The sequence below is a fragment of the Aquarana catesbeiana genome, linkage group LG09, assembly GCF_042186555.1.
Source record: "Aquarana catesbeiana isolate 2022-GZ linkage group LG09, ASM4218655v1, whole genome shotgun sequence".
In the NCBI taxonomy this organism is placed as follows: Eukaryota; Metazoa; Chordata; class Amphibia; order Anura; family Ranidae; genus Aquarana; species Aquarana catesbeiana.
In genome coordinates, this window is record NC_133332.1 from 227,213,073 (window position 1) to 227,226,960 (window position 13,888).

A 13,888-nucleotide genomic window follows, 5' to 3' on the forward strand; every position below is an offset into this window, starting at 1 on the left:
GGACAGAAATGCTCCTCATCAATTACATTTCTGCCCCTCTTTTTCAGTTTAAATGCATGTTCAAAAAACTCCCAAGTTCCATACTAAGAAGCTTGGTGCCTTTTTGTGAGGGATGCAGACCATCTCTTTTGTACAGCAATATCAGACTACCTGCTAGCATTATGACTAACATAACCAAAACCTTCAACTTTGCACCAATCTTTTAACCAAACCTTAAACTCAGCTATACAAAGGACTTTCCCTTTTTGTGCAATATAGACAGGTAAGACCACTGAAAAAGTAACAGTGCACCCTAACTGCTGAAGATCCTGGCCCAAATTCTGAAAATCTTTCCATTTGGAACACACATCATTCTGGGACTAATCATTGGTGCCTTTTTCTATGCATATTTTTTTATAAATAAATACACACATTAAAGCGTATGTAATAGAAAGTGTATTGTTATATACATTATGTTTGATAAGTAAAAAAAAAAAACTTTTTGATTTTGCCAGAAATTTTGTGAGATGATAGCTTCCTGTGCCCTGTTAGTGTAGTGCAGATTGTTATAAGTTGCATTGTTCTCAGCTATCTCTTATAACTACAGAGCCAAACCCCTCTAAATTATGGAAATTAAGAGAGGGGTGTAGTTTCATAATCCTCTCTTGTTGCTGTTGTGATGACACAGAAGGGCGAGTAGGTATTGTCATCATAGGAAGGTAAGTGTGTTACTATCATTTTTAAATTCACTCTAATGCACAAAGAAACAGTTGTGGCTTGTCCTGCATTGTACGTAGAGATGTGGGTGGGAGAGGAGCTGATACGATCGGAGAGGAGAATCTGCTGTCAATACCAGGACCAGTGTGGACTAAACCTTTTGGACCACAGAGCAGACACTGAGGTAATTTCAGCCAATTCCTAATGAACTATCTATAATTCCATCAGTGTCAGCACCACTACCCCTGACATCCTTTGACTGAAAAAATTAAAGCAGACAGGTGGAAAATTGTTGGTTAAACAGCACCTGCACCAGCACCGTTCAGGTTTTCTGACAGCCATCGGCACCTGTACATGACCAACTTTAGCAGATCCTAAATTTACATGAGGGGATAAGTTGAGGCACCCAGATGTAATTTTCATCTGACCAGAATCCAGATATAAGTGACCCTAAGCCTAACTATAATTTAACTCCCATCCTCCTGAGTGTAGCTAATTGGGTCCAGACCTCTGGGTAGTATACATAGCTTGCACAGAATGTATCAGAGCACGGTGCTATCAATCCAACACCCAAAGAGCAGCATCAAAGATTAATGATCAGCAAACTTCAAGCTAAGAAGACACCGTGACCCAACAATTTCTGCTGATGAGGAGGTGTTTGACATACCCATAAACTGAAATCTTTCTTGCATGTTGATGATGCAGGTTGCTGCTCACAAAGGCAACCTGTCATGAAAATGATGTAGGCTTGTGGGAGGGTTCATCTGCCTCTCATGCGGAGCTCACGCATCAATCTCCAGGACCAGGTGGAGACTGCAGTCATGTGAAGACGAGCCTTCACTGTGTGCAGTAATAAAGTGCAGAGTACCTCCAAAAGCGACTTGTCCCATGTCACTACACACTGTACTTGTATGTTTGCATTAGGAGGGATGTGTTGAGCCTGCGCCCACTCCACCAGTCTACCGTACCTCTATTACCTCACTCCCATTAACAGAATGGGGTCCCGCTGATCACCTAGCACTGACCTAATGCGTGTTCTCACTTCGCTGCCCATACCTCGTGACCAGGCCATAGATCTCCGTAACGCAGGTTTGGATCCAGTTGCTATTGGAATATCGACCCCCTTACTATCGGAGGTCCTGTCACCTTACGAGGTACCATGCTTAACAACTGCTTTCTGTCTTGAACTTGTACTTGGTTACTCAAAGCAACTTCACTCCTCTTCCTTGTCTTGTCGAGTTAACTTCTATTGTAGTGGTGGTATTTTATACCCCATTGTGCTTTACAGACCCAAGTTCTTAAGATACGCCAGTACCAACGTGCACCCCTTAAATAACTTCAGACCAGGTTCATAACAGTTAAAATTTAATTTACTGGAGAGATGCAGCATAACAGTTTAATATGAACAATGTCCTGTTCCTTATCTTAACTAGCAAAATGTAATGGCCCAGGCATATCTCTGTGAGGTGAGAGCCCATTAAGGCATTGTCCAAGGCTTGGATATCCTCCCGCAATTCCAAGGTTTCTTTAGCATCCCTAGTGTTTTTGCTCACATATGAGGCCCTTGGACCCACTGTTACCCGTGTCTCCACTCTCCAGACCCTAGCTGTCTGGCTAGGACCAAAAGCCCCGGGAATTGATCTGGGCCTGGGCCGGCTGCAGAATAGCTAAACTGTACACATTTTCAACCTGCCTACAGGCTGCCTTATGGGCAATATCCAGTAAGCGTCTGTAATAGCCAGAATATAGTATATTCAAAACTCCCAACTAATTTCCATAAGCTTTACCGAGATTCTCTTTAAATGGGCCAAAGTGCGCTAAAATTTGGAGTATCACTCTGGTCAATATCTCCTTTATCATATGTACACAATTTGGCCTAAGCCTAAGGTCTCACTGCCTTCATCATCCATTACTGGACACCCAAAGCATGCCTTGCTTTTCTTCAGAGAGAGTTTTTAAATGTTACTGTTTCATTTACCCCCTATTTTCCTAAGGGTCAAGACATTTCGATTATATTTTTATGCAAATGTTACTATGCTATCCATATGTATCATACTCCTCTACCTCATTACTTTTCAATAAAAACAAAGCACAAGGACATTTTGTAGGCTGGCAATGCTGACCTCTCCTGAAAATGTTAGTTGCCAAGCTTCCTAAGATGCTTTGTCTTATACACTTTGAGTCATTGACCTGGAACAAGTACAGACACGGGGATTTTTGACTTTTCTCTGATTCCTATTAACTTGCATGTTTACAGTTTCATAGAAGTCAGTCATTTAACTAGTGTTTCCAGAAGAATTTAGGTTTCATAATGCTCTGATGTTTGTCAAACACTTCCCTGTGTTGCTTCATTGCAAAAAAAATACCCTCCTTCCCTTTTTTCTCCAGTGGGAGGGTCTGCAGGGGATAAGAGAGTGGAACTGTGTGGGGAATGACAAAGTATTTCAACTGGTGACAAACAGAGAGGAGTCCTGCAGACATATAGGAGGACGCCTTACCAAATTTTGTGCCCTCTTATTATAGGGTGCTAAAAGAAAAAATCACACTCAATGGCACCACCGTCATTGTTTCTACTGGTCACAGCATGGATACTGGCCAACCTTCATGCGACTACATGTAAGTAATATTGCATTTTGTCTCTGTTAGAGAATTTAATTAGGGCTGATATACACTATTTCTGGAAAGCATTAAAACATGCATTTTTTTTCTTCTCCAATCCAGCCACTTGCATTGAACCACTCTGCAATTTAGCTTTCCATGCAATATTTGCTTAACTATTATAAGCTCACATACAGCAATTTTGGTCGGGTTGTAGGTGCATTCTGGTTGCATTTAAAAGTTGTACTTAAGTGGCTTCTAAAAATACAGTACATTGAAAGTGAACCTGTTCTTTACAAAAACTAAGAGCTGGAAACCCAATAAAACACCAAGATTTATAAATGTGCAAAACAATTCCAAAAAGACCTCTAACTGCTTTTAGAATCATTACTGAAATCATAACTCATGCCTGTATGAATCAGCATATAATAATTAAGCTGGTGTATTAGAGAGCAGTAAACATGCAGGAAAGCTTTTTAGATTCTTGGCACCAAAATTTTTTTTTTGTTGAGATGTGACCTATGGCCAACCACAATTTTATAAGCGCAGTAGCAACTGGTTTACTTGTATGGGGAAGGGGTAGTCCACACTGCTGGTATACAAAACTCCCCAAGAAATATAATGTCCTGCTCATGTGATTGGCTCACTGATATTCCCAGAAGTATTTGTGTTATTACAACATGTCACTTATCACTGATTATCAGCGTTCAGTTTGTGGGAAGTGACCACGTATTACAGTAGATACAGCTGCATACATTTCTAAAATCCTTGAACTATATGTTACAATACTGACCAATAAAGTTTTTTTTTTTGTCTCAGTAACACAGTGGGGTTGATTTACTAAAACTAGAAAATCCAAAATCTGGTGCAGCTGTACATGGCAGTCAATCAGCTTTTAACTTCAGCTTATTTAATTAAGATTTGACAGAAAAAAAACGTGTAGCTGATTGGTTTCTATGCTGGACTGCACCTAATTTTGCACTCTCCAGTTTTAGTAAATCAACCCCTTTATGTAATAAGGCAACTGTAGTGTGCAAAATATAATATACCAAGGCAGCCACAATGTATAAAGGGCAACAACCCAAGCCAATGAAGAAGCAACTGGTTTTAAAGTGGTTGTAAAGGCACAAGGTTTTTTTACCTTCATGCATTCTATGTATGTGTATGTCAATGTATGTGGTTTTCATTTGGGAAAGTCCATTCACTCCAAAAATGAATGTTAAAGGCAAACAAAATTTTGAAGCATTTTCAAACAACATTCATAAGGCCATTGGATGTACCAAGAATTTTCTGATGAATGTTTTATCTAAAGTTTCCCTGCAGATGTCTTCCAGTTAATCTAATCTGTAGCTGACTGATCATTATTTGACTGTGGAAATCCCAGCTTCCCAGAGCAGAATGTGTGTCTGGTGTGTAAGGTCATGTTTCATGAAGTGTCATATAGAGAGGCTTGAGCAGACAAAGAGAGGGCATGTAAAGTATGCGAGATGCGCCAGAGCTCTGGGAGGTGTCACAAACCAGGGGATATGCTCTGAGAAAGGAAATGGGGACACCAGAGAGTAGTAGTAGGAGCCTGGGTTGAATGCGGGGTAAGTGGAAGGTGATGACCTTTGCATGAGAACCCCACACACCCTACTAAGCTGCATGGGTGGGGTTGAGAAATCCACACCATCTTGATTCTATGTGTTCCTCTGCCTGATTTGCAAAGCATCATTCTGCCCAGATTTTGTTGTGAGGCTCTCCAACACTCAGTGGTATCCAGACAATCTCTAGATCACCTGCTGCATCCAGACTCACTGTAGACATTCATGCCTCTCCTTGATTTGCTACACCCTGTCACAGACTCCAGGGGGTGATCCCCATGACTAATCTCAGAGGGGTGGAGCGAAACATGTTGGGGGTGTGGCCTGGTTGGAGTCCAGGCTGAGGTTGCCACTTTTACGCTGATTCTAGGGACTGCCCATTCCAGGTCAAATCCTCATTTAGGCACAATCCACTCATCATTAATTTGAAGATTGCAGGTAGGTGGTCTGTGAACACATGGGACCACCTTATTTTACAAAAACATCAGAAAGGGGCATTTGACAGCCCCATACTGGACAATTCACAACATTCAACCCTAAATGATTACTCTGGTATTTATTATTGCATTATCATTTCATTAATATAAATTTTGAAAAGTCAGTATAAAGGAAAAGAAATGGTGAAAAAGGGGAGTTATCAATAATTTTTTTAAATAATTCTTCATGAGATGGAGAGGGTTGAAGCAGTGTGTCCTTCGTCTAAATACTTTTTCCTGAAATGTGTCTTTCTTGCCCATCTCAAAAAAGTGGGAGTAATGTCCTACTGAAATCTGGATCGTGACAGGATTACCACGTAATTGACTTCGCTCCTTGCAGTTAGTAATGGAAGAGAGTTTTTATGAGACAAATATAGTTCAGTGGAAAGTGGCAGACAATTAGAAAATATCATTTATATTTTGACTGCTCTAAACTAATAAAAAGTGAGACTGCTATGTTATGTTAGTGATAATTAACCTTAAAGCGTTTGTTACCCCAACACTTTACATTCCTGATATGTGCCTGCTGTACCATGTACTTGTATGAGAAAGTATCCTGTTCTCTTTGTATTGCTTCCTTTATGTGAAATCCCTGGGGTTCCTATCAGTCCCTCTGCTTTCCTATTAAAAACACTAAGCAGGAGAGCATATTGTGGTCAGTTCTCTAGCTACAACATGCTGGGAACTCAGCCCGCTCTCCACCAATGATCAGACTTGTCCTGACACACCCCTCCTGCACAACCTGCTACTGGGAAGCTCAGTGTACTGCTGCTTCTCCTCCCCCCAGCTCCTATGCAGCTCAGAACAGAGGGAATGTGATCACTTATAAAAAAAAAGTGAAGAAAGGCATTTATAATGTGTTTTTTTTTTTTTTATATCTATACAAAAATGTATTGCCTTTCATTTCTATTTAAAACTGAATAGGTTGTTTTACAAGATGATCATTTACAATCACTTTCACTTTTTATTTCTTTTTTTTTGGGGGGGGGGATCTTTTTTTCCCCCAAGCTGCAGGTACTCCCCTATTGTTTACAGATATCTCCTACCCGGCTACTAATGAGATACCCACTCCTGGCTGGGAAAGCATATGCCTCTGCTCTTTCCTCCCAGCAATTTGGCTAAGGACAGCAGGAGCCAATTGTTTCAGTGCATCAATACCCGGCTCTAGAACTAAGAAAATCAGATAAGCAATGCATATCAGGAGAACGCGGTGGCAGTGAACATGCACATACAGATAAATGTTTGGGGATAAAAGGTACTGGTGCGTTTTTATTTTAAAGTGGTTGTAAAGTCTTAAAGTTTTTAACCTTAATGCATTCTATGCATTAAGGTGAAAATCCTACTATGCTGCAGCACCCTCGAAGCTTTCCCCCCTTTTTTTCTTACCTGAGCCCAATCAGATCCAGCGATGTGCACAAGCGCAGTGGCTCCTGCTGCTGTCTCTCTCCTCATTGGACAGATTGATTGCAGCAGGAGCAATTGGTTGCTGCTGTCAATCAAATCCTTTAACACGGGAGTGGGGGCGCAGCAGCAGCAGGACTCGGGAGCGAGCACGCACGGGTGCCCCCAGGGAAAGTGGCTTTCAATGGGGGGCCCCCATTAAAGAGGAGGAGCCTGGAGCACCGGTGGGGGACCCCAGAAGAAGAGGATTTGGGCTGCTCTCTGCACAGAGCAGGTAAGTATAACATGTTTGTCATTTTAATAAAAAGAAAACTAGGGTTTAAAATCATGTTAATGCATTAGTCATTGTAAAAACACCTACTATTTAGTAGCATTTAAAGTGAATACTATATTATAAATAAATGGCACAGCTCAGGACTTGTTGTGTTGTCTTACACATACTTGTAATCTACTGATTAGGAACTTAGCCAATGTAAACTTTTGTCACAAAACCAGTTTTCCCAATTCATGTCGCAATCACGCTATATCCCTGGACTCTGATCTGAGCAAAATAAGGGTTTCTTGTGACACTTGTCCCTACGGCAGCTTATTCATTTCTTTCTGAAAGAGACAACTAGAAAAAAATTGTAAAAAGGTTTCTTACACCTACTGTATAAGCATTATCATACAGATAATACATTATTTAACAGTATTTTGACTCAATTGCTGGTAACTAGAAATGGTGCACTTTATGGCAAAAACTTAGCATGACGTGGTTAAATTGTGCAAAGGTCATGAAGTCTAATGCACAAAAAAACATAAAAGCTCACTTCATTATGCATAGTGAAAAAGGATGTTGAGCAGACATAGTAAGTTGAACCATGCACTTAGCGAGTGACAACAGTTTCCAATATGAGAAGTGCTATTTTGCAGTGTTCATGTAAATACATTGCACAGTGCTAATAGTTAGCAAAAAAGTGGGGGAAAGGACGAACCTGGGTCTTTAAATGGATGTTGCATACATAGATAGTAGAAAAATGGTCAATCACAATATAATAGTAACACACATGACAACAGGGCATAAACAAGTACATCCCAATCCTCCACTGACCAGGATACACTAAACAATGAAAATAATTATAAATGAAGAAAAAAGGGATAAGACCATCTAAAATCGATCGATGTGTGTAGGATGCATCGTGGTGGGCTCTACGCATTTCGTGGACTCCTACCCACTTGTCAGGAGCCAGGTGCATCCACGTTCTATGGAAAAATGTGAATAACCCATATGGTCTGGTTAGTATACCCTTGTATGGAAGGGTGGAAAATTAAGTATAAAAAGAGTGGCAATGCCAAGTTTTACTCACATAAAACCACAGCTGGAACAGTGCGAGGGGTCCCATCAATTGAGCCCGGCCCGGGAGCTGAGGAGGGAAAACAGCCGGAAATCAGGGGAGCGCAAACCATCACCCACATGTATAAAGGACTTCTGGGGTATATAAAGTAAAACTGTTATGTGTCTGTAACAATATAGGTCAATAAAAAGGTCTTAAAGTAAACAGGGCCATGACCCTGATAGTGGGGTAAGTACCATAGGTTTACCTTGATGGATCCAAAAGGGATAGAAAGCCAGATGGAAGACGAACAGGGATCTAGAAGTACAGACCCTATACTGGGTCAGAGTTGGAAGAATAGTGAAACAGGTGATGAAATGCGACCACATCATGCCAAATGGTTTCCCCCTAGCGTCACGCTGGTGCGGAATAGAGGGAAGGGCATCACGGCGAACTTGGCATGGCCACTCTTTTTATACTTAATTTTCCGCCCTTCCATACAAGGGTATACTAGACCATATGGGTTATTCACATTTTTCCATAGAACGTGGATGCACCTGGCTCCTGATGAGTGGATAGGAGTCCACGAAACGCGTAGAGCCCACCACGATGCATCCTACACACATATCGATCGATTTTAGATGGTCTTATCCCTTTTTTCTTCATTTATAATTATTTTCATTGCTTAGTGTACCCTGGTCAGTCAAGGATTAGGATGTACTATTTACTTGTTTATGCCCTGTTGTCATGTGTGTTATTATTATATTGTGATTGACCATTTTTCTACTATCTATGTATGCAACACTGTTATTTTATGCCATGTCGATCATTGGTCTCAATAAAACATACATATGTTTTGACTTATGCGAACTTGATTGGTCCCACTATGCAAGCCTCATTTAAAGTCCCAACCTCCCCCCTCTTACAGTGCTAATAATTACACCAAACATACAGTACAAGAAAAATGATGTGCAGTCGCATACCTCCCAACTTTTTAAGATGGGAATGAAGGACACCTATTAGCAAAGGTATGTAGGCATAGGACACACCCCCTGCCACGCCCCCTTAAAGGAGAATTATACATACAAAATATTTTTTCAACTTTCCATCCATTAAATCTTCTGGCCTTGTTGTTTTAACTTTGGATAGTAAGCTGCCCACGGTTAAAATGGCAGCAGCCAGACTTACTGGAGATAGATTGCTGCAGCATATTTGACAAGTACAGAATCACAGTATATATAAAATAATATGCAAAATGGTTAGAAGGAAGCTTCAGAATGGCAAAGATATTTTTATTACAAATTATGTGAGCAGACTGCAGTTCCTCTTTAAACCCACAAGTTCTTTTTTTACCATTATTATTTCTAAATACTGCCTTTTGTAATTTACAAATGCAGAAATTTAGAAACTGGATGAAAGGTTTAGCACTGAAAACACTTTTTTGAAAGATAAATAGTGTATTTTTTATACAACTTTATAGATCAGACCAAAATGAAGGACAAATGAGGAGGAAAGAGGGACAGAGGGACTTTGTTCCCAATCAGGGACAGTCCCTTGAGATCAGGGATAGTTGGGAGCTATGCAGTCTGCATATAGCTATTACACCAGTAGTAATAATTACAAATACAGTACAAGGGAAAACTTACCGGACAGTCCACATACAGATATAACACAGTCCAATACTAATAATATCATCAAACACACAGCACAGGAGACATTATATTGTGCAGTCTCCTTATAATTATTATACCAGTACTGATATTATTATCTAACATACAGTACAAAAGAAATGATACTGTGCAGTCTCCAGATACAATACCGGTACTAATAATAACACTGGACATACAGTACAATATAAATAGTAAGGCCCGGAATGGAAAGAAAAGAAGAAAGTAGTGCAGGGCCGGGCATGACAGTGTGCAAGGGGAGACAACAAAGGGTTAACAAATGTGTAACTAGAAAGGGTAACAGGAAGGGGTTGGAACGGTTTGAGAAAGACTGAGGGGGGCTCATCGGTAGTATGTGCCCCTCTGGTGTATTCCAGTAGAACGGTTAGCTGGAATACGGTAATGGTTGCAATGCAGGAAGGGGGTTGTCTTCGAGCTGGTGGTATGGCTGGAGGCCTATCATGGAAAAAGGTCCCGCAGTTTAGTGGTGGAAGAAGTGTGAAGTTCGGGGTGCCGTCAAAGACCAACACACTGAGGATGAAAAGTTGTCGTTACAGATGTTATGTTTAAAAGTTTTGAGTGATTAATATTTTGTTAATAAAAGGCTGCTATGGCCAGTTATACTCCAAATTCAGGTATGGTCTCATTAATTTAGAATGGTAAGAGGGGGTTGGTGGAGTATGAGTGCTTGGGCAGTCTAAGAAGGTTGGGGACATGGGGATTACACTGGTCATGTACTGTGCAGTGTCCACGGCCAGTGGATTTGAGAAGCGAAATTATGTCCATACATTATAGTGTTCATACATACAGAATAAAAAAAGAATCTAACTCTCTGCCCATTTAGGGCCAACCTCTAAGTGATACTCACTTATTTATACTTACCTTCCACATGCTTCCCCACCTTTCTGTTGCTCCATTGATGCCTTTGGTAAATACCCAGTGCATCCAAGTATGTGAAGCAGTACCCAGGCCTAAGGGGGTCACACAGTCGACCAGTAAGGAGAAAGAAGATGATTCCTTGTGTAAGCTCTGATGCCAATTGACATGGAGATTACTGATTGTTAGACTCCCACCTTTGACAAAGGAACACTCTATGGGGGAGAATTATGAAGCTATTAGTGGGTTTGGGGGCGGTGAAGATTCTTACTGACAACCCACAGTGGACAATGTGACAAAGTCTTTTTAAAATTGCACCTAGCATACAGAGCATTGGTACTGTGCACGCTCCATATGTACAGAGCTATGAACTCCCCTCTGACAGCGCTGATTCTCACACAGAGTGGAGCACATTCCCCTCCATACACAGAAGTACCAGGAACTTCCTTTAGATTCCAGTGCTGAATAGCATGGCGATGGCAGGAAGGGAGAATGTGCTACTGGGGATGGTTGGCAAGGGGGAAGGTGGAATGAAGCAAACCAGTTTTTTTTTTACCCTTAATGATCAGAACACAGGTTAGCTTTAACCACTTCAGCCCCGGAAGGTTTTACCCCCTTCCTGAGCAGAGCACTTTTTAAAATTTGGCACTGCGTCGCTTTAACTGGTAATTGCGCGGTCGTGCATTGCTGTACCCAAGCGATTTTTGCGTCCTTTTTTCCCACAAATAGAGCTGTCTTTTGGTGCTATTTGATCACCTCTGCGGTTTTTATTTTTTGCACTATACACAAAAAAAGAGCGACAATTTTTGACAAAAAAAAAAACATTTTTTTTTACATTTTGCTATAATAAATATCCCCAAAAATGTTTTTAAAAACCAAATTTCTTCATCAGCTTAGGCCAATATATATTCTTCTACATACTTTTGGTAAAACAAATCGCAATAAGCATATATTGATTGGTTTGTGCAAAAGTTATAGCATCTACAAGTTGTGGGAAAGATTTATGGCATTTTTATGTCATTTTTTTTTTTTTAACTAGTAATGGCGGTGATCTGCTATTTTTAGCGGTATTGCGACCATTGCGACGGACAGATCGGACACTTTTGACACATTTTTGGGACCATTGACATTTATACAGCGATTAGTGCTATAAAAATGCACGGATTACTGTGTAAATGATACAGGTAGGGAAGGGGTTAACACTAGAGGGCGATCAAGGGGTTAAATGTATGTCCCCCCCAGTGTGTTCTAACTGTATGGGGAGTAGGAGAGGAGACATATCGCTGTTCCTACTTACTAGGAACAAACTACATATCTTCTCTCCTCTGACAGCACAGGGATTTGTGTGTTTACACACACAAATCCCTGTGCTGGCGCTCGTGCATGGCTGGTGGCGATCGTGACTGCAGGCCACAAACAGTTTGTGCCGAATCTGCAACGTATTTTTCCTTCACTTCCTTCATGATACCCCTCTAATTTTATTTCAAAGTAGAAAAAAAGGTTGCCAATTCTGTCCTCTCTATCCGAAAATATAACTTACCTGGCTCTAATACTGGTTTAAAGGCTTTACCATACTTTACCAGTTACTGGCCTTTAACGGGTCAGGAGTTTTGACCTAACTCTGATTTCTACATGCTTGTGCCAGGTCCGTGTCTCAAAGTAGTAGTTGAAGCCAGAGACAGCCAGGCCGCTAGAGTTTACAGAAGTGTGTTTTGCAGGTCCCACCTTTCCATCGCCGCCTCCCCTATCCATGCATCCAGCCCCTTTCAGGATACCACCGCATGGATTCTATTGCGGAGGGGCTGTTTTTTTGAAGAACAAATTAGAGCATGAGGCTCTAATAGGCTTCAATATAGGGTGGGCTCAGGTCGCAGAGAGTGCACTCCAAGCCCACCCAGCTGTGTTACAACAGCGAATCAATATTCGCTGTTGTAACACTGATCCTCCTCCTGGCCAATCAGAAAGCTGGTTTTGACACCGGTCACCCGATTGGCTGAAAGGACAGGAAATCCTATTGGACGCCTAGGAGGAGGAGGGAGGAGCCGCAGGGCTGAAGCCGCTGTGATGCAGAGAGGACACAGGAACCGCCACCCATAGGAGCCCACTACACGCCACCCATAGGAGCCCTCAACCCGCCCGCTGCCCGCGGCCCGTCCGCCTGCAACCGATGGGGTAAGTGCCGGGGTGGGAGGGTGCCACCAACCAACCAAGCGCCACTGTTTTGTAGTATGTGTCCCCACTAGAGAGATTTGCAACCACTTCCTACCCTATCCTAGAAGAAGTAGGAGTAAATCTATCAAATGTAAAAACTTAATATGGGTTTTATCCTTATCCTATGATGAACAAAGTTGCAAAAAAATGTTTTGGCTGTAGCTGGCCATGCACTAGTAGAATTACATTTTGTTTTAAGAATGTTTCTTCGATATTCTAATTGTTAGCGGGGGGGTCAAATTGACATTTGTTTTTGGCTGTAGTGACAAGAAATATCCAAGTAGTAGGATGGAAATCTTTTCTTGAATTAACAAATTTATAACAGTGTATGTGTTTTCGTTTGGCAAATGACATTCATTTCAAATTTGAATGTTAAAAGCAACAAAATTCTAAAGTACTTTTGAACGACATTTGTCATGTCATCAATTGTATTGAGAATGTTCATACAAAGTCCCTATACCGCTGCAGGAACATAACACTATTTACTGTAAGTAGCTAAACAAACTATTTAAAGAGGAAGTAAAGCCTCTGAAAAAAAAAAAAAAAAATACACCCTGCAAGACAAAGGCATATTGAGCTAGTATACATAGCATACTAGCTCATTATGAATTACTTACCTGAGATCGAATCCCCCGCATCGGCCCTCGTTCGCCTCCTCCGATGCCACCATCTATCCCGGAGTGACTTCCGGGTATCGTGGCTCCGGCGCTGTGACTGGCCGGAGCCATGATGACGTCACTCCCACGCATGCGCACTGGTGCCGCCACTAACGGCCTGATCGCCGTTAGAAACGACACGCTCAGTGCGCCATGCGCCGTAGACATCGGTGCCGCTATTTCTGCAAATATCTCCTAAACCTGTTTGGGAGATATTTCTTGCACCTACAGGTAAGCCTTAATCTAGGCTTACCTGTAGGTTAAAGTGGTTGTAATGGGTTTACAACCACTTTAAAGTCACAAGAAACCTAAAGTTCAGCTTTAACCACCTCAGCCCCAGACGGAGTTGCCCTTTAATGACCAGGCCTTTTGCGTTACAGCGCTGCATCAATTTAACTGACAATTGTGTGG

The 13,888-nt window shown here is 41.5% G+C and overlaps 1 protein-coding gene across 1 annotated transcript in view; it reads left to right on the top strand.

Annotated features, from left to right (window-relative positions):
- The first annotated feature begins 3,101 nt into the window (after positions 1-3,101).
- Positions 3,102-13,888, top strand: part of LOC141108349 (properdin-like) — a 70,303-nt gene continuing 59,516 nt past the window's right edge. Inside the window, exon 1 of the mRNA XM_073599885.1 lies at positions 3,102-3,312. Coding sequence (XP_073455986.1) covers positions 3,246-3,312 — 67 coding nt within the window. The 5' untranslated portion in view covers positions 3,102-3,245. The remainder of the gene's footprint in view (positions 3,313-13,888) is intronic.